This window comes from Sceloporus undulatus, chromosome 3, assembly GCF_019175285.1.
Source record: "Sceloporus undulatus isolate JIND9_A2432 ecotype Alabama chromosome 3, SceUnd_v1.1, whole genome shotgun sequence".
Lineage (NCBI taxonomy): Eukaryota > Metazoa > Chordata > Lepidosauria > Squamata > Phrynosomatidae > Sceloporus > Sceloporus undulatus.
Genome location: NC_056524.1, coordinates 21697669 through 21721555, shown reverse-complemented (window position 1 = coordinate 21721555; position 23887 = coordinate 21697669). Strand labels below are relative to the sequence as shown.

Genomic DNA, 23887 nt, shown 5'->3' with positions numbered 1-23887 from the left:
GAGGAAGGCAAGAAGGCGGCCAGGGAGCGGCCCTTCCTCCAGCCGGGGCCGGGGCCGGGAGTGGCGCCTTCCCCGTCGTCGTCGCCGCCGCCATCGCCGGCGGAGCCCTTCCATCCCTGCTGCTGCTCCCTGGCAGAGCTGCTATAAGGGCCACCGCTGCTGCTGCTGCTGCTGTTGTTGTTGCTGCTGCCGCCTCCGAGCTCCATCCATGAACCGCTCAGCCCTCCGCCGTCGCCGCCCCAGGCCTCCTCTTCATCCCGCCCCAGGCCTCTTCCCCCTTCGATTCCCCTTCGATTCCCCCTCAGAGCCCGAGGCGGCGGCGGCGGCGGAGGAGGAGGCTGTGAGGGAGGCCTGGAAGCCCCGCGCTCGGTTCTAAGCCCCTGCCGCCGCCGCCGCCGCCTCCCCCACAGCGTCCGGGCGCCATCGTAGCAACCGGCGACGCCGCTTCCTTCGCAACGGGAGCCAAGGGCGACGGAGGCAGGGAGAGAGACAGAGCCAGCAGCAGCAGCAGCAGCAGGAGGAGGAGGAGGAGCGGAAGGGCGGCGGACAAAATGGCGGACGAGGCTCGGGAGGGACTGGGAGGAAGCATCAGCAGCAGCATCAGCATCAGAGTGTTCTTGTGGCTGCTGAGTGGCTTCCTTTATGACTATGGAGGCCTTAAAACCGGGGACCCATCCTGGGCTTCCCCCCAGTTTCTTCAGAGGTGTCTTTGTTTGTTTGTTTATATTTATTTACTGTATTTTTAATAATTTATTATTGTTGTTGTTGTTATGTTTATTTATACCCCACCTTTTATATTTATTCACTGTGTTTTTTATTAATTTATTGTTATATTTGTGTATTCTATTTTTAATAATTAATTATTAATTTTATTTATATCCCGCCTTTTTTCTTCTTGGCAACTTTCTTCAGAGGTTGCTTTGGGGGTTTTTATGTTTATTTACTGTATTTTTAAATAATTTATTATTATTTTTTGTATTTTTGTATTAGTTTATTTTTAAATAATTTATTATTATTATTATTATTATTATTATTATTATGTTCATTTATATCCTTCCTTTTTTTGTTGGCAAGTTTTGTTTTGTTTATATTTATTTACTGTATTTTTAATATGAGGAAATGCAGTGAACTGCGTCACTTTTTTAAAACCCGAAGCCGTTATGGAAGTATTAATTTCCTTTTCCAAATCCTAAAATGAATCGAAAACTTCAAATTTTCAAGCAATTATTGAGCCCAACAACATATACTTCAAATCCCTTCACTTTAAATCAATTAATACATCAGTTGGTTCAATTAACATATGTTCTATACAATTAATCTCCACACTGTTAAATTGTAATCAGTTTTTATATGTCCAAATCACCTTACTTATCCCACGCCTTTGCCTTCCTTCTTCCAAGATGGTGAATCCTAGCTTTCCTGAGCTCTTCTGTGCCCCAAACCTTCTCTTGCTTAGCACTTAGGCAACATGATCAGAATTTATGTTTCAACGTGACTAATAAACATCCAGCTACGTAACATGAATACTACCTGTTTGTCTTTATTGAAGTTTGTCTTAGGTCCAAAACACACTGTGGAAGTAATCCACTTTGAGACTGCTTTAACTGAACATTTCATGAGAAGACATGACTCGCTAGAAAAGACAGTGATCCATATTAAGGTAGAAGGCGGTAGGGAAGAGAGGAAGACTGCATTCCTGACGGATAGACTCAGTCAGGGAAGCCATGGCCCTGAGTTTGCAAGACCTGAGCAGGGCTCTTGATGGTAGGATGACTTGGAGGTCTTTCATTCATAGGGTCGCCATAAATTGAGGTTGACTTGACTGTAGCTAAAAACAACAAGGCTGCAGCTCAGAATGGATGGTTTTGAGGGTAGAGTAGCCAGGTTTTCAAAACAGCAATACGTTGTTGGAAGCTAAGCAGAGTCATCCCTGGTTAGTACTTTGATGGGAGATTGCCAATGAATAGCAAGTGCTGTAGGCTGTATTTCAGAGGAAGGATCTGGCAAGACCACCCCTGGGTGGTCCTTGCCTAAGAAAACACTATGAAAATCCTGGGCTCACCATAAGTTGACAGGCAACTTGAAGACACATGCGCACACACCATAAGGGCCTAAATATCTTGAAGACCAACAGGGTTCTTCCTGCCGATGCTCCAAGGCTCATCTTTTACCTGAGAAACATCCCTTGACCATTAGTCCTGACACTTGCTTCAGTGTCACCCTTAATACATTTTTCTATTAAATGAATTAGGGATGGGGTTCCCGGTGCCCTCTTATCACATGCATTTTATTATTGGTAACATGATGTCTATGAGATTTTTATTATAAATTAATTCAGGCCTCTCTCTTCTTAAAACGAACAATAACTTTATTTACAAGCAAGACTGTGTCATTTCAAGGTTGTTTCAGATCATATAGTTACATCAGTACAGTGCTTCAGTAGTTACAAGGCGTTTCTTATTCAGTTTCCTTTTGGAACCCTCAGAAAAAAATAAACTGTTATTTCTTTCAAAACTCTTTTCTTAGACTAGTAACCTGCTCTCATCTTGTAGCGCCTTTGAAACTAACTGAAAGACATTGGCAGCATTTGTCTGTCTGTACCTGGACAAGTTTCTTGAAGAAGTTGATGGATTTCCATTCCGTTCGGCTAAATTTGGTGCTTTCCATAGTTGTAGAATTCAAAGCTATAGCCGTGTTAGTCTCTAGAATCAGTACATGAAGAGATCTTGTAACACCTTTGAGACTCACTGAAAGAAAGCAATTGTCAGCATAAAACAGAAGTGTGAATTCTGTTAAAGTTATTTTGCCTGAATCCTAACTAACCATTCCCAGAACACAACTGCTTCTTAAACTGATAAAAAGTCTTCTCTGATTCTGACTTTCTCCTCTCCTTTTACAGTCACTCCTTTGGCTGTTGAAGAAATAGTGATTTGCTACAAAACCAGATCCTGTATGATCTTCAAAGAGGGTCAGCCCTGGTTAGAACTTGGATGGGAGACCTCCAATGAATGCCAGGTGTATGTTACCTTATATACTCATGTATAAGTCTAGAAAATTTTAGTCAGAAAATTGACCCCAAAAACCTAGGTCGATTTATCCATGGTTCAATGTTCATTCTATATTTTAACTCTTATTTAAAAGGGAACCATCCCCTGATGAAAGGCAAAAGAGCAATTTGGCCTGGAAGCACTGACCTCCATCTATTCTCTCTTCCATCCAGCCTTTAGTGTGAGCCAAAACAGTTATGCTTGCCATAATTTTGTAGGTTCTTTGGCATTGTTTTCCTTTGCTTCATCATTTAGATCCATTGTTGCATGTCCCAAAGTTTCACCCTCGACTTACCCAAGGGTCATCCATAATTTTGCCCCCTAAACCTGCCCTCGACTTATACATGAGGTTGACTTATAGTCGAGTATATACGGTATATTTCAGAGGAAGGAACTGGCAAAGCCACCTCTGAGTACTCCTTGCCTAAGAAAACCCTATGAAATTCATGGGGTCGCTATAAGATGACAGGTGGCTTCAAGGCACATATATACTCACACACTAAGGGACAGTTAAAATTTCTGATAGGAAGGGTTGACAGTATGGAAGCATCTGTCAACAAGTTTGTGCTCTACTCAAATACCTAAGGAAAGTAACACTTACAAGTAACTTAGGGTTACCAGGTTGAAAATTGGAAATCTGTAGTGTACCTTGTAATGCTTGTGTAGAAGTGGAGATTTCAGTATTTGTTGCTTGTTACTTCGTTGCATGACAAGCAACACCTGCTGAAATCCTGCATGACAGCAGGTTGGACAAGGTGAACCTTGTGGCCCTTCCTACTCTTATCACTCTGTGTGTGTGTGTGTGTGTGTGTGTGTGTGTATTTTTAAGTGTAAATATACTGTATATATTCATGTACAAGTCTAGAAATTTAGATCAAAAATTGACCCAAAAAACCTGAGTTGACTTATCCATGGGTCAATGAAAGTATTATATCTTAACTCTTGTTTAAAAGAGAGAACCATTCCCTGGTGAAAGGCAAGTGTATAATCTGTTCTGGAAGCACCAAACCTCATTACTCTCTCATCCATCCAGCACAAATAATTATGGCTGAAGCAATTTTGTATGTTCTTTGACACTGTTTTCATTTGCTTCATCGTTTAGATCCTTTGTTGAATGCCCCTAAATTTTATCCACAGGTCACATCAAAATCCATGATTTTGACCCCAAAACTTGCTCTTGACTTTTACATCAGGTCAACTTATAGTTGCATATATACGGTATATTCTCAGAATCAGAAATGGTGTGAGAGTGAGCTACTGGCACAAATCTGCAGAGACACATTGCTGACAAAGTTCAAAGTTCTTCATCTAAATGTATATCTCAGAATGTGTATACATGTATATTTATTTCTGGAGAGGATCCTTGTTAAGAGCATAAATGAGAGACAATCCTAATGAAAGCCTCTTTCCAATTAAGCTGAGATTCCAGTCATCTCTCCTGAGAAATATCCCCCTGAAGATTACAATGTACCGGGGGGGAAAACGCCATTGCCACAAAACACATGTTCATCTAGTGTTTAGTGTATGTTTTTTAATATGTACACTTCTGGATTATGCTGCATTCCTCATTTCCACTGTCTGACAAAGAAAATAAATTACATTACTTACATGGAACTCATAAATGAGGTCATTGCTGTTTTGTTTATTTTGTGCAAGTTGTGCTGAGCTTTAGATTGTTTCCAGATGATCAGTTTCTGAAACCGGAAGTCAGATTTGTGGTGTTTATTCACTAGAATTAATGTCTCTGGAATAGGATAAGGGATTGGTAATCGGCATCTTTTCCTCTTGGCTGCATTTGCTTGTACCCACCAATTTGCCCAGCCCTCTTTCCCTTCCCTCCACTCTTCTTGAAACAGTTTGGAGAAAGGGAATGAGAAACACTGAACATGCTAGAGGTGGAGCCCTCTTTGTGTGGTTCCCTTCACCTTACTACAAGAGGGAAGAAGGAAGTAAGACCCTCCAGATCAAGAGCAAGAAAATCCCTTGTCCCCTTAACATAATATATTTCCTTCTCTGCTTCCCACCTGTTTTAAGCTGTGTGAAGAAGAAGAGAAGAGAGGTATGGAGGAACAATGGATGGGTTTGCTGGCAAGCACAATGAACCAAAGAAGGTCTCCAGATACATCTTTCAGAGTGGTCTACTTCAGAGGCTTAGAGCCTATGGCCAGAAAATGGATCTGGTGACACCTGGTAAGTCCATTGAAACATGATATACTTTCGCTTATTGAAAAGAATATGTTAGTTATTTTCACATGTTAATTAAGTAGCAGTGGCACAGCATTAGTGATATTTGCATCTGGAATCAAATTATTTAATAGTTTATAATTCCTTTGGGAATCAAATCATGTATGGATTAGCTAAAACCATTTATGTAAGTTTTCTGAACTTCAGACATAAAAGGGTTGGCTTTCTGGCTAATGTTTATGCTGTACACATTCCTGAATTCTTAACTCAAGATTTCCTCAGCAAGTGGCCAGTGTTTTCCAAGGCACTTTGAAATCTTTTGAAACCTTTCTGTTTCTTCAACTCAGAGATGATCTACCACAGTGCATCCTCCCTGATCTTCTTAAATGTCATATTTCTCATTTGGGCTGATACTGAATTTGGCAATATCAAGCCATGTTCTGCGATGGTAAGGTTTGCAACATAATGCCTGATAAATTATACAGTGAGTGACTTGAGACAGTTTTTGACAATTTGTGGGGAGAGTTGGGAGTGTTATTGAGTACCTGTTGAAAAGACTGCTAAAACTTCATTGAGGCTTCTGTAGTTTTGCAGTGGCAAATTAAAGCTCTGCTAAAATTACAGAGAATTTTGCCACTGACAAAACAAGGCTTTTTACCAAGTCACTAATAAAAGTATGCTTCTTCATTTTATGAGTGTTTGTAATAACTGGACTAATTTTTAGTTTCATGCCAGGATAATTCCAAAATAACTGTTTTGCACATTTTACTTGTGTAAAAGAAAAACATTCCAGTCCTTTTAATCTGATATGGTTTTGCATCCCTCCCCCCATAAATCTGGAAAAGTCAGCCTGGGTTTGTGCAGAATTTCTGGAAATAGCTTTGGTTTAGAAAAAAACATTAAAATAAAACAACATTGAATACAAAGTTGAAGACAATAAATGTTTAAGACAGTTAAAAGTTTCTGGCTTGTAAATACTTCATTCTTTTAAAATAAAACTTTGTAAGATCTAGCCCAATAGATGTAGTTTACCACTTTTTTATGTGGGGGAGTTCAGTGTTTTAAAGAATCCTAGGTTCTTTATTTACTTCATTTCTGCTCATCTTAAATCTGATCAGGAGTCTGTTTTCTCCTAGCTCTTTCTACACTGACTGGTTTATGTTTTGAGAAATGTGCTGTCTACATTTTTGTGCCACATCACCAATGCCAGCAATAGGAGATAGAAAAACAGATTTCTGCAGAAGCAGTCAAGTGTGTTCTATCTCACACATAAAGTTTATATCACAGTCCTACAATATCTAGTCAGACCTAACTTGGGGCTTACATGGCCAGCAAATGTGTTTCACGTTAGAATAGGCTTTCAGTCTTGGGTGGGTGTCTGCGGAAATCTCCTAATTGAATAATTTTGCTTATGGGAAAGGAAAAAATATATCAAAATACATTTTTAGAAAGGTGATAGCATGTTCTCCATTGCTGTAAGAAATTGCACAGTTCATAATTTTCCTTTTTAACCATTTCTCTTAGCTTTTCTTTTATGCTAAAAATGTGGGGTTAAAAGGTAATCATTAGAATTTCATGTCTAGACTGGAAGGTTGGGCATCAAACTGTGCATATAAAATCATCCCCTGTACCATGGAAATCTATATGCCTCATTAAAATATATGTAGGCTATTTGTGCTTTTTGCCTCATCATGGAATGATGAGGGAACCCATTCTGATATTTTCACAGAACACTGTATAATGTCATGTCTTCTAGGCTTAGCATGGCAAAGGTAGTTTTTACACTGTAACTCCAAGAACTTCCCAGCCAATGTTTTTTTTTTTTGGGGGGGGGGGGGGGGGGGTGGGAGTTTTATTTGAAAAAGTAAATGTTTCAAGTTCAGGGGCCAAACAGATTCTGGGATTCAAAACACATTGTAGAGATCACCTGATCAGTTCAAAGTTCTGGTAGTTACCAAACTTAAGAATTTGGAGGTTCCATAATTCTTTTTCACTAATCTGATCACATATTAAGCATGCACAATTGTAAAGGATTGATGAAACTTTGGGTAATTTTTCAGGTTCAGACTTTAATAAATTTGATAGAATTTTAATGTGGGCATATCACATGTTTGATAATGTTTAAGTAGTATATACATGTATGGTTAGCAACATCCATTCTTTAAACCTCAGCATAGGGTAGGTAAGGGATATTTAAAGTATATCTTATTATATAAACTCAGGGTACTAAGTTTGTGTAACCATAAGTGAGGACAAACCAGAATCAAACTGTGGTTTCATATTCTGGGTTGTTTGTTTTCTAAAGTTGAAACACACTACTTTTCCTAGAGTTCAGGGGACATAGGGAACTTGGTTTTTATTTGATATTACTTCATCCTATGATGTTTTTATGAATGAAAGACCTGCATCAATAGCCCTGTTGAAGTCTTGCAAACTCTTTTCCTACTGCTTTCCACTGTACTGAGCTTTATCATTTTTTCCCATAGAGTCACATTCTCTTATAAAATGGCCAAACTACAATAGTTTCAGTTTAGACATCTTACTTTCACTGATAATTTAGGCCTGATTTGCTCTATGGGACTATGATTTGTTTAAAACTGAAAGTGAACACTTGCAATCTCCTCATCTGGTGTGCAAAAGGTAAAATAGGTCAGTGATGACTAGAATATCCAGGGCTCATTACAATTTAATTCTATCAGATACAGATAAAAGATTGCTACACTTCTGCATTACATCTGATCTGGGCCAGCAAACCCGTGTGTATTCTTGACAAAAAGTCAATTTCCTATGAGTCAAGTGTGTTTATAAAACTGTGCTCTTCATATTTATAATTTATTTACATATACACTAGGGAGGAAATGGAATGGGTTAAGTATTGCTTTTTCACATTTCTTTGCAGTGATAATTTTTGTTGCCATTTGACTTATTAAAATGCAAGGCTAGTTTATCTACAGGCTGAACAGATTTTCTATGGTTTTGTATTACAGGAGGCTTCCACAGCAACTACTGCAGAAGAAGCATCCAGCCCAGGAACAAAAAACCTATCTGTAGACACTTTAAAAGAGAAGAAAAAATGCAATGTGCCATGTGATTTTCAAGCTAAAATGTTAAGTGAAGAAAAAAAATACATGTGCCGTATGTATACTTTTATTTCAGCTCCGTACCTTTCAATAGAAAGAGTTCATACATTTCTCAGAGAGTAATCAACAGATGCACAGTTCTGTACAAAACAGTTATTTAGAAATAGTTCTCTAATGAAAACATCAGAGCTTCATTATCTCAGTAACCTTTAAAATAATTCAGGTTGGTCATTAGTGTCATCAGTGGGGAATACAGAGCATGAGTACCCAGACTGTTGGGGGCAAATTAGCTTACTTGCTAATTAGCTTACTTGCTGTTCACCACTATGATCTTTGGAATAGCGGTATATAAATAAAACTATTATTATTATTATCCTTCCAGTCTGTGTGGGTTCATTTCCACCCCCCTCCTGCAGATTGCAAAAATCACATGATTGTGCCCCATATTATTCAGTGATGATGATGTACTCATAGATACATCATACTGAAGAATATGCAACATGGAATCTGCAGGCAGTCAAATCCACGGATTGCCATCCTGCCAACATGGAGGACCCACTCTATAAGGATGAGATAACAGTGAGTTGTTTCATGAATTCAGCCTTTGACAAATTACAACAGTACTACCATGGCTAATAATGCATAGGGCTAGTCACAGTTCATAGATCACAGCTTATTCTGATAATGTTTTCACACAATATTAACTCATCCTTTAATGCGAAAGCATGCTTGGTTGCATTTTCTTGCATTATTTTAACTACTTTTTAAACAATTGCTAATCTGTATGTTCAAAGGGAATTTGCAGAATTCACTAATTGAATATGCAAGAAGTACCAAGAAAATGATACGGAACATGATGGATGATCATCAGTCTTCTCTGGATTATCTTTCCAATCAGGTATCTCCAGTTAAAAGTTGTAGAAAGTTGTCATTGTAAGTCTAGTAGTTAGTCCCAATGAATCACATAAAGGGTTATAATTCAAGGTACTATTAATGTAGTGGGTCTATTCTAATGTGAGGAGCCATCATAGTGTAGTGGTTTCAGTGCTGGACTAGGATTCTAGAAACCAACTGAATGACCTTGGACAAGTCACACTCTCATACTCAGATGAAGGCAATGATATACTTCAAGTCATTTTTAACAATTTGTAAGCTGCTCTGAGAGCCTTTGTGGCTGAAGACCAGGGAATGAATGAATGAATGAAACACACTTTCTCTGAATAAAGCTTTGCCAAGAAAACCCTTTCACACTACAGAATTATAGTACTACTATTCCATTTTAGCTGCCATGGTTTGATTTCATGAAATTCTGTGATTTTCAGTTTAGGGAGATGGATTTAGAACTTCACAGCAAGAGCGCTATAGTGCTCATCAGACTACAAGCCTCAAGTTTCCATAGGATGTGACCATGGCAGTTAAATTGGAATCATATCACTATAGCTGTGTAGTGTGAAAGGGCATAAACTGGAGTTGGCTTAGAGCCACATACCAACAAGTGTAGTTGGGACAAATAGTTGTATTGTTCCCCAGTCTGTACAATACTCATATTATTGAATGATTTTCTTCAATGAAATTAAATCTCACCATCTAGTTTACACATTTAGTGAGTACCTTGAAAAAAAAAGAGCTTGTACTTCAGGTCTTCAAAGTTAATGTCTGGTTATTTATTAGTGCTGTGAAAACCAAACTATCGTCTTCTCTTATAGTCAGGGATAGCAGCCCTACCATTAGATAAGGCGATTGTCTCAGACAGCAGATTGGTAGTATCATTAAGGGGCAGCAAATTATTAGTTATTGGTGACAGGTAAAGACATTTTTGTGCAGTCAGATTTTTCAAACTGACAACAGTTGGGCTTTTAAATGCTGTGTAATTCAGATGTCAAGGTTTGTATATTATTTTTAAATACATTTTAATATTTTGAATGTGTAATGTTTTTAACTTTTACAATTGTTTAATTGTTTTTAAACATTATATTTATATTTTAAAATGTTTTTGTATTTTTAAAGAATTGCATTGTTTTAAATTTGCTGTTAACCACCTTGAGTCTGTATATTGGGAATAAGGCAAGATATTAAATTTTTTAAAATGAGTTTCTGTCCTTCTATGAGGCAAAATGTAGTTGTGAATAGCATGCTTCTTGACTTGCATGACTTCAGGCAGCAAAATCCAGAACCAGCCTTAGTCCTAATTATAAACAATACCATTGTGAACAGATATTAGGCAATCATGCTGAGGATACTTAATTTTTTTTTCTTTTATAAACACACAGGTCAATGAACTTATGAGTCGGGTCATGGCTTTAAATGCAGACATGTCTAGAAAACCAATTGATGTATTTCCTCATCGAGCTGTTCAGTCTCATGGTAAATACTGTTTCTGCCAGTATTACATTAGTGTGTCAGCCCCATTCTAACTGCAATCACATCAGTTTAAAAAACATGGAAACTCATATACTGGTTTCAAAATAGCCATGATCACATGGCTTGTCAGCCATGTGACTGGGGCTGCTTTTGTCATCGCACTCTCTTCTGCACTCCCCCTTAAATCCAACTCCTTCCCCCCATGCCCTATCCAGCCTGCTTTTCAGGGGGTTTTAAAATGTATTTTTATTTTCACTTTTTCATGCAATTCCAGAGCTCCTCTACTGCTATTTACATTTTTAAAAGAACAAGAAATAGAAAAAAAAGAGGGAATCAGTCTTATTGGGAATAATGAAGGGGAGGGGATAGGGGAGAGGAGGAGAGAGTGATACTACACAACTGCCAATATTGCAACTGCTCTGACAGAAATGTTTCTCATGTGAAGACTAGTGTGATGGGGAACATACTGACATGTTTCCCTGTCAATGAAGAGGGTGCCCTAACCATGCTTTGGGGACACATCAACTATGGGTCAGACATGTTGTCATGCAATATTGCCAAAACTTGGCTGTAATCATGGTTTAAAAGCTGCCTGTAGTAATCTCCAAAATTGCTCTTGGAGCAGTGTAATGCTACTGGAAAGGCAGGGTAAAAAAATAATGGTAGGAGATTAGTTTGTTACTCTTGATTTTGCAGTAACTATTTAAAAGTGTTGGATTCCACACCATCATGGTGAAATAATGATACCCTTTGTATTGTTGCATACTCATGTCAAGTTTGATTCTTCAAACTGCCTATTTTCTTCTTTATGTATTCAGTATTGCTATTTCTTATCTGCAGCTTCCTGTGAATAAAATCCATCTCAAAGATTATATATTTCTCCTTATAATGGCCCTAGTACTAGTCCTGATCATTTTTATGTTGAGAGCCAGTGTAATATATTGCCTTGAGTGTTGACCTAGGATTCTGGCAAACCAGTTCAAATCCCTATTTGGTCATGTAAACCTACTGAGTGCCTTGGGCAAGTCACACTCTCTCAGCCTCAACTATGGCAAACCTTCATGAACAAATCTTGTCAAGAAAACCTCATGATTGGGTGAATGTAGAGTCACTATTAGTCAGCAACATCTTGAAGGCACACAACAACAAAACTTCTGTGGCAGTTAACAGAATTTTTATTCAGAACTTAGCCTTAGGAAGTTAGTTTAGGACTGAAACCATGCAGCCTGCAATGTTTTAAATTGCATTTTTTTAAAAAAACAACAACCCTAAACTGCCCTCAAGTTGAGTTCAAAGAAGGGCAGTATGACAAGTTTTTCAATAAACAAACAAACCCAGCTCATCCCATTAAACCAGAGGCAGGCGACTCCAATGAGTCTGGAGGCTAGTTTTGCCTTACAAGGACCTGCATATTCCACCCTTTTCAGAAATTTATTATTTTATTTTTTTCCCTTACTGAAAGTAACTGGAAGCTTATTTCTAGTTTTGCCAACAAAAAGCACATGTATGTACTAAATCAATGCCCTGCACCTTTCTTTAGAAGGTAACTGCTACAGGAATTGTAATTCTTCTTTTTTTACCATTCCCCCACTGCCAGAACCCAGTCCTCTCCCTGTGAATATTGAAAAGGGCCATGTGCCTACCCCTGCATTAAGTACTGAGGCAGTGGTATTTTAATTTGCGGTGCTTTTGAGCAGCTAGAAAACCAGCAGACCTTAAAGATAAATACTTAACTTGAACAAATGGAAAATCACTGGAATCTGTTAGTAACAACTAATGTAACTGCCATTGATTTCAGTGGAACTATTCCAGGTACTATTAATGTTGGATTTAGAAAACTCCACACATGTCCCATTGCTGAAATAAATATTGGGGAAAGGGGAAATCAGAAAGCTAAGCAGTGGTTGGCAGTAAGCTCCCTTGGCGTACAACTTTATGAGCTTACTTGGAGCCTCTCACTTTTTTCTATGAATTCTCTGGGGAAATTGAAGAAATATAGATTGATGCAAATATGAGGTAAACTGGAAAACCAACCACCCATCACTTATTTCTGGCTTAAGAGTCTGTGGGACATAGTAAACATCATGTACTATGTTTATATGTAATATGAGACTTTGGAGAGGGGAATTTACAGCACAGAATAAGCAAGAAGAGATGGTACTTAACCCTTTTGCTGACAGCTACTTTCTCCAGCAGGTGCAGTCTCAGTCCCTTGTATTGCAAATCCCTATGTGTATCATACACAGGGGTATGAAATAGGGTTGCCAAGCATCCCTTATTATAATGGGTCAAAAAGGTTGTTCCTTATAGGGCTGGGAGGTGTCCATTATTATATAGGATGTCTCCTATTTGAGGATTAGAATTTTTTTTCTTTTATAGAGACTGAATGAGTTTCCAAAAAAAAAAAAAAAAACCCAACAGAAATTATGTGCACCATATAATTTATGAATGTGAACAATGTGTTAATTTTGCAGAGAAATACATGGTTAGGTTAAATGAAATCAATACTTTCATTTGGAATTTAGATAGAACAGAAACTTGTTAACAGCTACTACCTCATTATCAACCTTGCATATTATGAATTTTGACTGTCTCTTACTGCTATTTTGAAAACCTGGCAATGCTACAATAAAATCCTGGTTAGGAATCATAGCTGGAGAGTGGAGTCAGGGTCAGAGGAAAAGTGTCCGGCAGAGAAAAGGTTAACTCAGTTTGCCTTGTTTGCTTTTTGTATACAAACATGAACCTGAGTGTCCTCTGCTGCTACTGTCCTACAGGTTTGGACTGCAGCGATATTAAAGATACGATTGGCTCTGTTACAAAAACTCCAAGTGGCCTCTACATAATCCATCCAGAAGGATCAAGTTACCCCTTTGAGGTAATGATATTTTTGATGTGTACTCTTCATTTGAAAATTGTGCCTATGTGTGTATTTTCAAAGGTCAGCGTCGAAGCAATCACATCCCTTTAGCTAGGGTATAATTTTGATCCCTTCAAAATGTTACTTAGAACAGCTACCAATATTTTAACCTCAGTACATGGGTCACTTGTTTTCTTGGATGTACCTTGGAAGCAAGTATATTCTAAAATGTCCACATTTTACCAGTGGCAACTTATACATTATCAAGGCAACCTATCATCCACATAGGGTGGGGAGTAAGTTATCATAAATTAATCTATTACACCTATTATTTGTTGGTATTGGTAACAACATTACCCTAAATGCTTGGGATCAGAAGTGTTCCATATTTAGGATTTTTTTAAAAAAAATTTTTTGGAATACCTGTATTTCCATATATATACATAATGAAATATCTTAGAGACAGGACCCAAGTCTAAACACAACATTTATTTATCATATGTGCTTTATACACATAACCGTATGGTAATTTTATACATATTATTTTTAATAATTTTGTGCATGAAATAAAGTGTGTGTACATTTAACCATCAGAAAATAAAGATGTCACTATGTCAGCCACCTATGAAAACATTCTGGATAAGAGAGACTCAACCTGTATAGTCACACTGGACAGTTGCACAAAATGTTGCAAACGATGTGAATGTAAATATGCAGAGATGATTAGATTTTTACTGGTGTTTCAAAAGCCGTCTTTTCCTAAAATTAGTACATTTTTTAGCAATAGCAACTTCATTGATATACCGCTTCATACCACACTGAGTAGTCTCTAAGCTTTTTACAACTGTAAGCTCATTGCCTCCATCAAGCTAGATACTCATTTTAGCCACCACGGAAAGATGACAGGCTGAGTTGACACTGAGCCCCTGGCTGGGATTGAACTCACAACCTTGTGGTTTGTGAGCAAGTGGCTGCAATACTAGCATTTAACCACTGCACCACCAGGGCTTTTTGGCAGATTTGCTGCTGAAACTCAATATGATTTTAATTTTGCTACCAGGGATGTTTGTCACAGCAACATGCAAATGGTCTCAAAGATCTGAACTGCCAAATTTTAAAAAAGCAAAACAAAAAACCTCCTGGGCTTTGTCCAAGATTGTTGTTTTGGTCAGATCAGCCCTGTGAGTCTAATAAAGACTAAAAAAGAAAAAAAAGTTTTTAGTTGTGTCATCCATATCTTTAAGACAAAGACTGTGTGGTTAGAACACAAGATATAAAACGTGGTTTATTACTCAAGTCTAAACTGCCAGAGCCTTTGGCAACAATGCTGCAGCCAGTATTTGGTGACTGAAAAGTAGGGCAGGGAATTAGTCCTGTTGCCACCATATCCCATATTTTAATAATAATAATAATAATAATAATAATAATAATAATAATAATAATAAATAGTTTATTTATATCCCGCTTTTCCAATTTTTGATCAAAGCGGCGTACAAGTTTAAGTAAAAAAAAATCAAGATAAAAACAATTAAAACAGTATCTAAAACAGTCACAATAACAATAAAAGCAACAGGTTTGGTTGAGTGGGGAAATCCATAAACATCACAAGGTCGTCAAACCGAGGGGGTGAAACATGAAGTAACATCTCATGGGGGGAAGGCTTGAGAAAAGAAGAAGGTCTTAAGGTTCTTCTTAACAGTATCTAAAGATGTGGTGGAGCGGAGCTCATCTGGAAGATTATTCCATAATCTTGGGGCCGAGATGGAAAAGGCCCGTTGCGAGGTCCTTGCATAATGTGCAGTTGGGACCTTGCAACTTCTTCCCTGCTGACCTGAGTGAACGGGACGGATTATATGGGGAGAGGTGGTCCTCCAAGTACCCTGGGCCCAAGCCATTTAGGGCTTTATAGGTCATAACCAACACCTTGTATTGAGCCCGGAAGTGCATAGGCAACCAATGAAGATCTTTCAGGATTGGTGTTATATGATCTGACCTGGAACACCCAGTGACCAGTCTCGCTGCCATATTTTGCACTAACTGTAGCTTCCGGGTTTGGTACAAGGGGTGTCCCATGTAGAACGCGTTGCAGAAATCCAATCGAGAGGTTACCAGAGCATGTACTACAGTTTCAAGGTCCCTCCGGTCCAGGTAGGGGCGCAGCTGGCGTATCAGCCGAAGCTGATAACAAGCGCTCCTGACTGCCGCATCCACCTGAGATGTCAGCTGGAGCGACGAGTCCAGGAGCACTCCCAAGCTGCGAACCGAGTCCTTCAAGGGGAGCGCGACCCCGTTCAGGACAGGATGGCAAATCTCACCATCCAGACCCGGGGAACCTATCACCAGTACTTCCGTTTTTTCTGGATTCAAACTGAGTTTGTTTTTCCTTATCCAGCCCATTACCGACTCCAAGCAGGCATTTAGAGGAGAGACACCATCCCTAGTCACTACATCAGTCGGAGACACAGAGAAACAAATTTGGGTGTCATCAGTGTACTGATAACACCATGCCCCGTATCTCTGGATGATCTCTCCCAACTGTTTCATGTAAATGTTAAATAGCATGGGGGACAGAATGGCTCCCTGAGGGACACCAGATGTCAGTTCCCTCTTATTGGAGCAGACGTCCCCCAGCTGCACCATCTGGAATCTACCCGAGAGGTAGGAACGGAACCACTGGAGCGCAGTGCCCCCAATACCTAACTCCCTCAGGCGTTCCAGAAGGATACCATGGTCAATGGTATCGAAAGCTGCTGAGATATCCAAAAGCACTAACAGGGACATGCTTCCCCTGTCCATGCCCAGACGGAGATCATCGACTAAGGCGACCATGGCAGTCTCAACTCCATAGCCCACTCTTGACTGGGGTGGACAGCAGATTCCTGTTGGTCACATGCAGCCCCATGTCTATTTTTATTATCCTGGATCACCCAATTTGCTGCTATCCCACTAGACTTCAGTGGTGGCAAAAAGCTACACTTTTATATTTAAACAAGGTGCAAAGGGAGCATGCAACTTGTTTTTAGGCTAAAGGGGTCTACAGTTATCCAGGAAGTTTGAGTCAGCTTAAGATCCTCTGTGTATCTTGTTTTAAAGGTGCAGAGGTTTTGCTATAATGTAGTGATACTACCAATACTTGGAGGATCTGTGTTGGTGAATTCAGTGGGGTTTCTTTCTGAGAAGATACACATAGCACTGGACTGTTAAATAGTTTAATTTGGACTGGGGTGTTCCTGGTTTTCTTTTCTTTTTTTTTAACTTATGCTTGGTGGAGTTAAGAGTGCATAAATCTTACTATTTTTCAATATGCACATATGAAGTAACAAGAATGTTAATTTAGCTTCAACATTTCTTTTTTAAAAATCCAATATTGTGAAATTAATGCGAAGCGTCACAAAAGTTGAAGTCATCAAATAAGTGGAGATGTTTGTTTATCATACTGGCCAGGGATCAAGAATCAACATATAACTATGTCTATATAATTTATAATAACCAAGGAGGAGCAGTTAATTCTGAAAATAAAATTGGGGTGATGTTACAAAAGGACTGGTGCCAGCCATGGAAGGTGGTGTGTGTATGTGTGCATATCTGAAGGCTGTAAGAAATATATAGTCCTTAGGAATAATGTGCCGTAAAATGGGGGAAGGATGTTGTTAGAAAATGTTTCTCCTCTTCCCTATTTGTCAAGCAGAAACAAACTGTCTGTAACTGAGAAGATCTTTGGTTTTGCCTAAGATGCTCAAATGAAGAAGGCAGTGCTGTCAAGCTTTAGTAAATATGTCTTTTTCTAAGATGGCATAAAAGGAGGAACATTAAGGTATATTAATGATTAACATGCTAAGAAGATAGGGCATTGACACAAATGAGAAAGGAGGGGGGAGTTATAATCAGCATTTATTTAGAGCATACTGGCCAAAGTAGATAAATCTGTAGGCCCAAATCTATTGATACTCCCAACTACAGTAGACCCAATAAATCAATGTCATTTAAATAGGGGTTCCATGACAATTCAGCAATTGATGCATTTGATTCAGTGGGTCTACTCTAAGTGGGACTAAGAATTGTATTTAGGCCCAAAATAAATAAACACTCAAAACAGCAAACAAGAATATTATGTTTTAATTCGACAATATATTAAAACATGCAGATTAACTAATCAACTAATTAAATCAACTAATTAAATTAACCAATTAACTAATTAACATCAAACTAATGGCTTTGTTTATGCTGTCTTTTATCTTGTCCTAATAAACCATGAATTATTACATCACTTGGCTTGTTTTCATAACCTAAAGTGAGATAGTCTCATACAGCCTTTCCAAATCTAGTTAACTCCAGATATTTAGACTATAATATTCATCAGCCAAATCACTTCCAATGCAGAGTAGGGTTGATGGAAATTGTAGCCCAAAATACATGTAAGGTACAAGGCTGATTTAAAGGTTGAAAGGAATTCAAAAAGTGAAGGGAGAGAAAAGAATGATCAAAACCAGAGAAAGAAATACTGCAATTGAACTCTTTGGTTTATACAATCTTGGTTTCTACCCCTAACAGTGATTGCAATATAGACCAGACTTGATTTCCAGTATAGAGCCTATCCACACTACTTGACAGATTAGCAATTTTACATTTCTGACAGGTAGATCTTCTCTGACTGTCATAAATATTTGTCATTTTCAATAAATGTTTCCACAAAAAGCGTAGAACCTTGCAGGGACATTTTAAAACCAAACAAAACACTGTATGGTACTGATATAGGGTTGATCATAATTTTGTTGTTAGTATTATTACTATATTTATTTATATCCCACCTTTCTCCCAAAATTGGGACTCAAGGTTCTATAGATAATGTATCCCTTCTTTTCTGAATCCACATTTGACTTTTTAATTCAAAGTGCTGTTCCAGACACAGAATTGGTATGTTCTGAGTTCATTTATTTCCACTAAAACTGATGACTTGTGCAGTGATGCCTAGAGATACTTCACTGTGATCTGGAAGTTTTGTGACATTTGTTTCATGGTAAATATATCCACAACTGGCTTGGAAACTCCCCCTACAAGTCTTTGGCCTGTTACAGACAGCCAAAATAAAGCTGCTTCGAGTCACAGTGGAGGTATGGTGTTTCAATGATGCATACGTCCTAAGAGTCCAGAAGCCGCACCAAAGCCACGCTCCAGTGTGTTGCATCTTAGGTTGAGCTCTTGAGCATTCTAAAACTTTGAAAATTCCAGATCCAGCATAATAGCTCTGTACCAGCAGTGGGAATCAAACAACCCTCCAGATGTTGTTGGACTGCAGTACCCAGAATTCCTCAGCATTGGCTGTGCTGTCTAGGGTTGGTGGAACTTGCAGCCCAGCAATATATGGAAGGCTGAATGATATCAATCCCTGTTTTGTATAATAGCTCCCATTCCTAAGCAGATAAGATTTTTCAGCAGAAGCAGCTACCTTGGGAAAAGTGGCAGCTGGCTTAAATAAACCAGTCTCCCAAAGATCTTGTTAAACTAGATTAGTAGAGGAAATTGTTAATTACTCTGCAAAGCTGAAAGTCAAACTGTGTTCAAATGCACACTAAAAATGTCTGTGGTTTGGTTTAGGAAGATAAAACGATACATGAGTTTCATTCCTGGGGGTTTTATCAAATGATTCTTCTCTCCCACTTGTTCATTTTAGGTACTATGTGAGATGGATTTTAGAGGTGGAGGATGGACAGTGATTCAGAAGAGAACAGAGGGAATAGTTGAATTTCAGAGGACATGGTCTGACTATCTGGATGGCTTTGGTGATCTTTCAGGTGCCAAGTTGTTTTGTCGTCTGGTATTTTAAAATGTTACATTTTGTGTGTGTGTGTGTGGCTACTAGGGTACCTAGATCTCAAGGCTTGGCCTCTCTTTCTCCAGTCTTCAGAACAAAGGGGAAAAATCACAGGGCAACAGTGCTGTCCTGAAAAGTGTGTGTACATGCTTAAAGGCAACACCAAGTGTGGTCCTTGTATTACCACTACAACAATAGGGGCCAGCTCCTGTGATATCACAAGAGGGGGTCATCCTTAGGTCTCAGATTTTTTTTTACCTTGACATCTCAGGGTCTGAGATAAACTTGATCTGTTTATCCTAAAATCTATAGCCTACTGAAATGATGAATTGTCATTCAGGGACTACTGAAATGATGAATTGTCATTCTTAGGGACTTAGAGGCAGTATGCCTTTGCTGCACCAGAAAAAAGGGCCAAAATGGCAAATTGGGAAGTCTGGAGGGGTCAAGGACTGCAAAAGACAGCCTTTGGAAGCACAATATACACACACTTTTTCTTATTTGAAAATTTCATGGTTTTTAAAAATGTTTATGACTCCACAAGAGGTCCACAGGTTTGTGAGTTTCCATTCCCTTTTAAAAAAACAAAACAAAACAAAAAAAACCTTTTCAGTATAATGTGTGGATATTTCCCACTTTTTATAGCGACAGAGGAGATTATCACACTGGAGCTAATTTTGGCATTAAAGAGAGATTAAAGTGCATTTAAAGCATCCTACAAATAAAGTGAAAATGACGAATAATTGTGTGAATAATTATCACACGCAATTATTCAAATAAAGTGATATTGGAAATGCATTGTTGCTGAAATCTCGAAAGTAAAAAGATGTGTGTTAATGCTTCTTTGTGACCACTTTAATGGCGAGTTTTGTGCAACATTGTGTTAAATTGTTTCTTATAAGTATGCGATTTTTCCGGGATGTTCACAGGATAAACTCCCAATCTCCTTTGTGTGATAAACACCAGAGAGTTGTTGAACTTACAGTGAAAGCTTCAGATCATTATTTTGTTGGGTATGGATTCACAATAGGCTGAGGTGTAACATGGAATGGGGTAAGTCTCTTAAAGATTATTTCAATTCTGTTTATAGCGGAATTTTGGCTTGGGCTCAGAAAAATTTTCCACATAGTAAACCAGAAAACAGCCAGTTTCATGCTTTATGTGGGCTTGGAGTCTGAAGATGACATGTATGCATATGCATCGTATGACAACTTCTGGTTAGAAGATGAACTATGCTCCTTTAAAATACACCTAGGACGTTATTCTGGAAATGCTGGTAAGTTGTGGAAGCCCAGTGCAACATATGTTTAAAATGAATGTTTCTGCAAATGGAAAGAAAGAAAATAGAGGGAAAATAACTTTAGCGTAGATTCTGTATTTTGAAAGAAATTGCTAAAATGTTCCCAGGTCCTTTTTTTATTCTTTCCCACCTCCTTTGTTTCAAAATGCCCAAACTATGTTCTGCTCTCTCTCTCTCTCATATTATCTCCCACCCCCAGGGGTGGCTGGACCAGTCTGGGACCCTAGCCTGAGTACACGTACACACACACACACTGTATGAACAACCTCCCCGATCTTACCTGGACCACAGTGTGGGGAATACCCTTTATATCCATCCCCAGGGTCCCAGTTTACACCCCCCCCCAATATTTATTTTTTAAAAGTCATGCATGCAATTGCTAATTGTATAAATGATTTTTAAATTTAGTTTGAGGCATATAACTCTGATAAATAATAAACATGTTTTAAAAACTTGATAAGATATAGTTTAAGCAAGCCGTGTTAAGAATCAGCACACAGGTTCAGTGATGGACTCTATGAAAAAAAAAAAGTCAGCAATTTACAGAATGTTAAAATGAAAAGCTTATTGAAGTGGTGTGCCAAAGGCTGGAGGAATAAGCTGTTCACCCAGTCTGCAACTATTATTTTCTTGTATCCTTTCAGCAGCCCCCAGAAATAACGAGTTACTTGTAATAAATGGCTTTCTCTAGCAACATTTTAAGTAGAAATTTGAGGATTTCAGAAAAATTTCATTGTGGAGTGCCCCCCCCCCCCGACCCTTGGAGGCATGATTGCTGTCAATGTTGGCACAAAATAAGAACATGACTGTTGGCTAAAGTCTTAGGGCCCCACTAATTCCTTTCAAACGCTATGAATAAGTTTTTAAAACTGTTTTAATCTTTTGAACCTGCTTTAATGTGTTAGTGTGTTTAATGTTTTTAGTCTATTGAAATTACCTTTATTGTTTTAAATTGTTTTGAACTGTTAGGGTTGATTTTTACTTGTTTGCCATCCTGGGGTCTTTTGATTTAGGGCAAGTTTAAATAAATTAGATAGGTAGGTAGGTAGGTAGGTAGATAGATAGATCCAGAACATTGCCAGGACTACTTCTCCCTCCTGCCCCTTTTTTTCTTTTGGCTATGCCAGTATTATATCTGGACTGAGTCCTAGAAATTTCTGTATGAAACCTTAATGGTTTTGGAATCATTCTGCATGATGGATAGGCTCTGTCAGTTCTTTGAGAGAAGAGAACTATGGCATGGGATAGACTGCCCCAAAAGGATGGCCTGCCGGTGGCCTTTTTCCCTCCAGAGGGATGCCACAGCCACCAGACTGCGCGGCGTCCATCTGGAGTAAAAAGAACCCCCAAAAACATGTTCTTTTTGTGCCGACGGGCAGACATCACTAGTGCACCAATGGTGCACTCATGACGTAAGCAGTGCAGTGATGTGCGGATGCTGCATGTTGCTTACGTCAAAATGGCGGGTTAGGGACCGTGTGGTTGGTGTGCAGTTCCTAACCCTAAAATTGGTGCATTTGGCTCATCTGTTCCGGGCCTCTGTTATTTTAAGATAACTACCAAGAACATATCTGTGCATACAGAAAAAGAGATCAGTGTTAGATAGGGCAGTGAGAAGATGATTGCTCTTTAAGACCATTTCTTAGGAGTAATGGTACCAGGAGGACCGTACCCCAAGCAGAAAGTGACATTAAGGAGGTTTTGAAACATCATTCCTATTTATGATTGATTAACAGATACTGTTTCCCTTCCCCTGTCTGAGTATGTAGTTTGTATGTGATCTGAGTTTGCATTCCTACTACAAGACAATTACCTTAAATCATGGTCATGTTAGCTTAATCTTCTATTGTCTTGTATTTCCCTGTCCCTTCCCTTAACTTTTTGTTTCCTCAAACAAATTAGGTGATGCATTTCGGGGATACAGAAAAGAAGACAACCAGAATACATTACCTTTTAGTACATATGATGTGGACAACGATGGTTGTGATCCAGTCTGTTCTTTTCAAGAGAAGTCTATAAAGAGCTGCAGTAACTTTAGCGCAAAAACAGGCTGGTGGTTCAATCAATGTGGTCTTGCAAATCTCAATGGCATTCACCGGGTCACAAGAAGGATGCTGTCAACAGGGATTCGGTGGGATACCTGGACAACGGATGGCAAACCGGTCAAAATTAAATCTGTTTCAATGAAAATCAGAAGAACATATTTCAAATAACAGAATGACATAAATGAAATCTTTCTTTGTGAAAAAAGACTATCTTAAATTGTAACACACAGTTATAGCATAACAGTTCATTTGTAGAAATGTTAGTATTTTGTACATCACATTACTTTGCAATGGCCCTTCCTAGTACAAATACAGTTATGCTTCCATCATGATGTAACTTGTGATTTTTTTTTTCAGTACACTGTTAGATGGCACCAATATGTTATCAGATTAGGGCTCTCATTACATGAATCAGAAAGTCTTAAGCATGATATCAAAAACTGCAGTTTCTTCACTTGCAATTTTTTTTACCCTTAAAATGGATCAATAGGTCAGTAAATACTAAACACGAATTTAGACTAACAGTTATAATTGAAGATAGGGGATTTTCATGTAGTCCAGTGGTTCCCAGACTTTAGTCCTCCAGTTATTTTGGACTTTAACTCCTAGTAGCACTAGCCAGCTTGGCCAACACGATTTCTGGGAGCTGAAGTCTTAAACATCTGGAGGATCAAAGTTTAAGAACCACTGTTGTAGACATAATTGGATAGAGACTGCAGCAGAAACAGTTGAAATAAATTGTAAGATTATACAAGAAACATACAGTAGGGCAGGAATGACCAGAACCTCTTCCTTCAAGGGGACTGAACAGCAACTTTTTATCTATTTCCCCACTAAGATGCCAAAATTTGGAAAATTAAAATATGAGAGAAAGGAAAATTGACAGATCTGACCCTTCCCTGGGATGGGTGAGCATCTATCTCCAGTTCACTTTTAATTAGAATTTGCCAAAATGCACAAATTTTAATACACAAAAAACAAACAAAGCTAAAAGGTTTGCCCAGCCCCTGGAATGAACAAGAATTTGTTTCCATTTCAATTTTGGACTCAGCATTTACCAACATTTGCCAAATTTGAGTATAGGAGAAAATAGACTGGCACATCCTCATAGATTTGCTTCTCATTAATGGCCAGGGTTGCCAGATAAAAATAAAAGACAATGCTCCTATCTCTTTAATGATTGTGTAGAAGAGGTAAT

General features: G+C 38.5%; 2 protein-coding genes across 4 annotated transcripts in view; one reads left to right on the top strand and one right to left on the bottom strand.

Annotated features, from left to right (window-relative positions):
- The window catches only part of CEP126 (centrosomal protein 126), a 56158-nt gene extending 55634 nt beyond the window's left edge, over positions 1-524 (bottom strand). The window contains 1 exon segment of the mRNA XM_042458059.1: positions 1-524. Within this exon segment, the coding sequence (XP_042313993.1) occupies positions 1-206 (206 nt within the window). The 5' untranslated portion in view covers positions 207-524.
- On the top strand, positions 523-23015 carry ANGPTL5 (angiopoietin like 5). 3 transcript variants are annotated; one of them, XM_042458062.1, is made up of 11 exons: positions 523-703; positions 2900-3017; positions 5082-5237; positions 5579-5679; positions 8219-8366; positions 9106-9209; positions 10582-10675; positions 13450-13550; positions 19204-19324; positions 20435-20620; positions 22547-23015. In XM_042458062.1, the coding sequence occupies exons 3-11, from the start codon at positions 5120-5122 to the stop codon at positions 22855-22857; spliced, it is 1284 nt and encodes a 427-aa protein (XP_042313996.1). In that variant the 5' UTR covers positions 523-703; positions 2900-3017; positions 5082-5119; the 3' UTR covers positions 22858-23015. The 3 variants fall into 3 exon arrangements, with proteins under 3 accessions (XP_042313996.1, XP_042313994.1, XP_042313995.1); XM_042458060.1 differs by lacking the exon at positions 2900-3017; XM_042458061.1 differs by lacking the exon at positions 523-703 and having other exon boundaries at positions 2506-3017.
- Positions 23016-23887: the final 872 nt, after the last annotated feature.

Excerpts from the sequence above, each read along its gene's own strand:
- ANGPTL5 (XM_042458060.1), top strand. The coding sequence starts at position 5,120 with ATGGATGGGTTTGCTGGCAAGCACAATGAACCAAAGAAGGTCTCCAGA. Across the intron at positions 5,680-8,218 it reads TCAAGCCATGTTCTGCGATG|GAGGCTTCCACAGCAACTAC; the intron begins GTAAGGTTTGCA and ends TTTGTATTACAG. Across the intron at positions 8,367-9,105 it reads AGAAAAAAAATACATGTGCC|GGAATTTGCAGAATTCACTA; the intron begins GTATGTATACTT and ends GTATGTTCAAAG.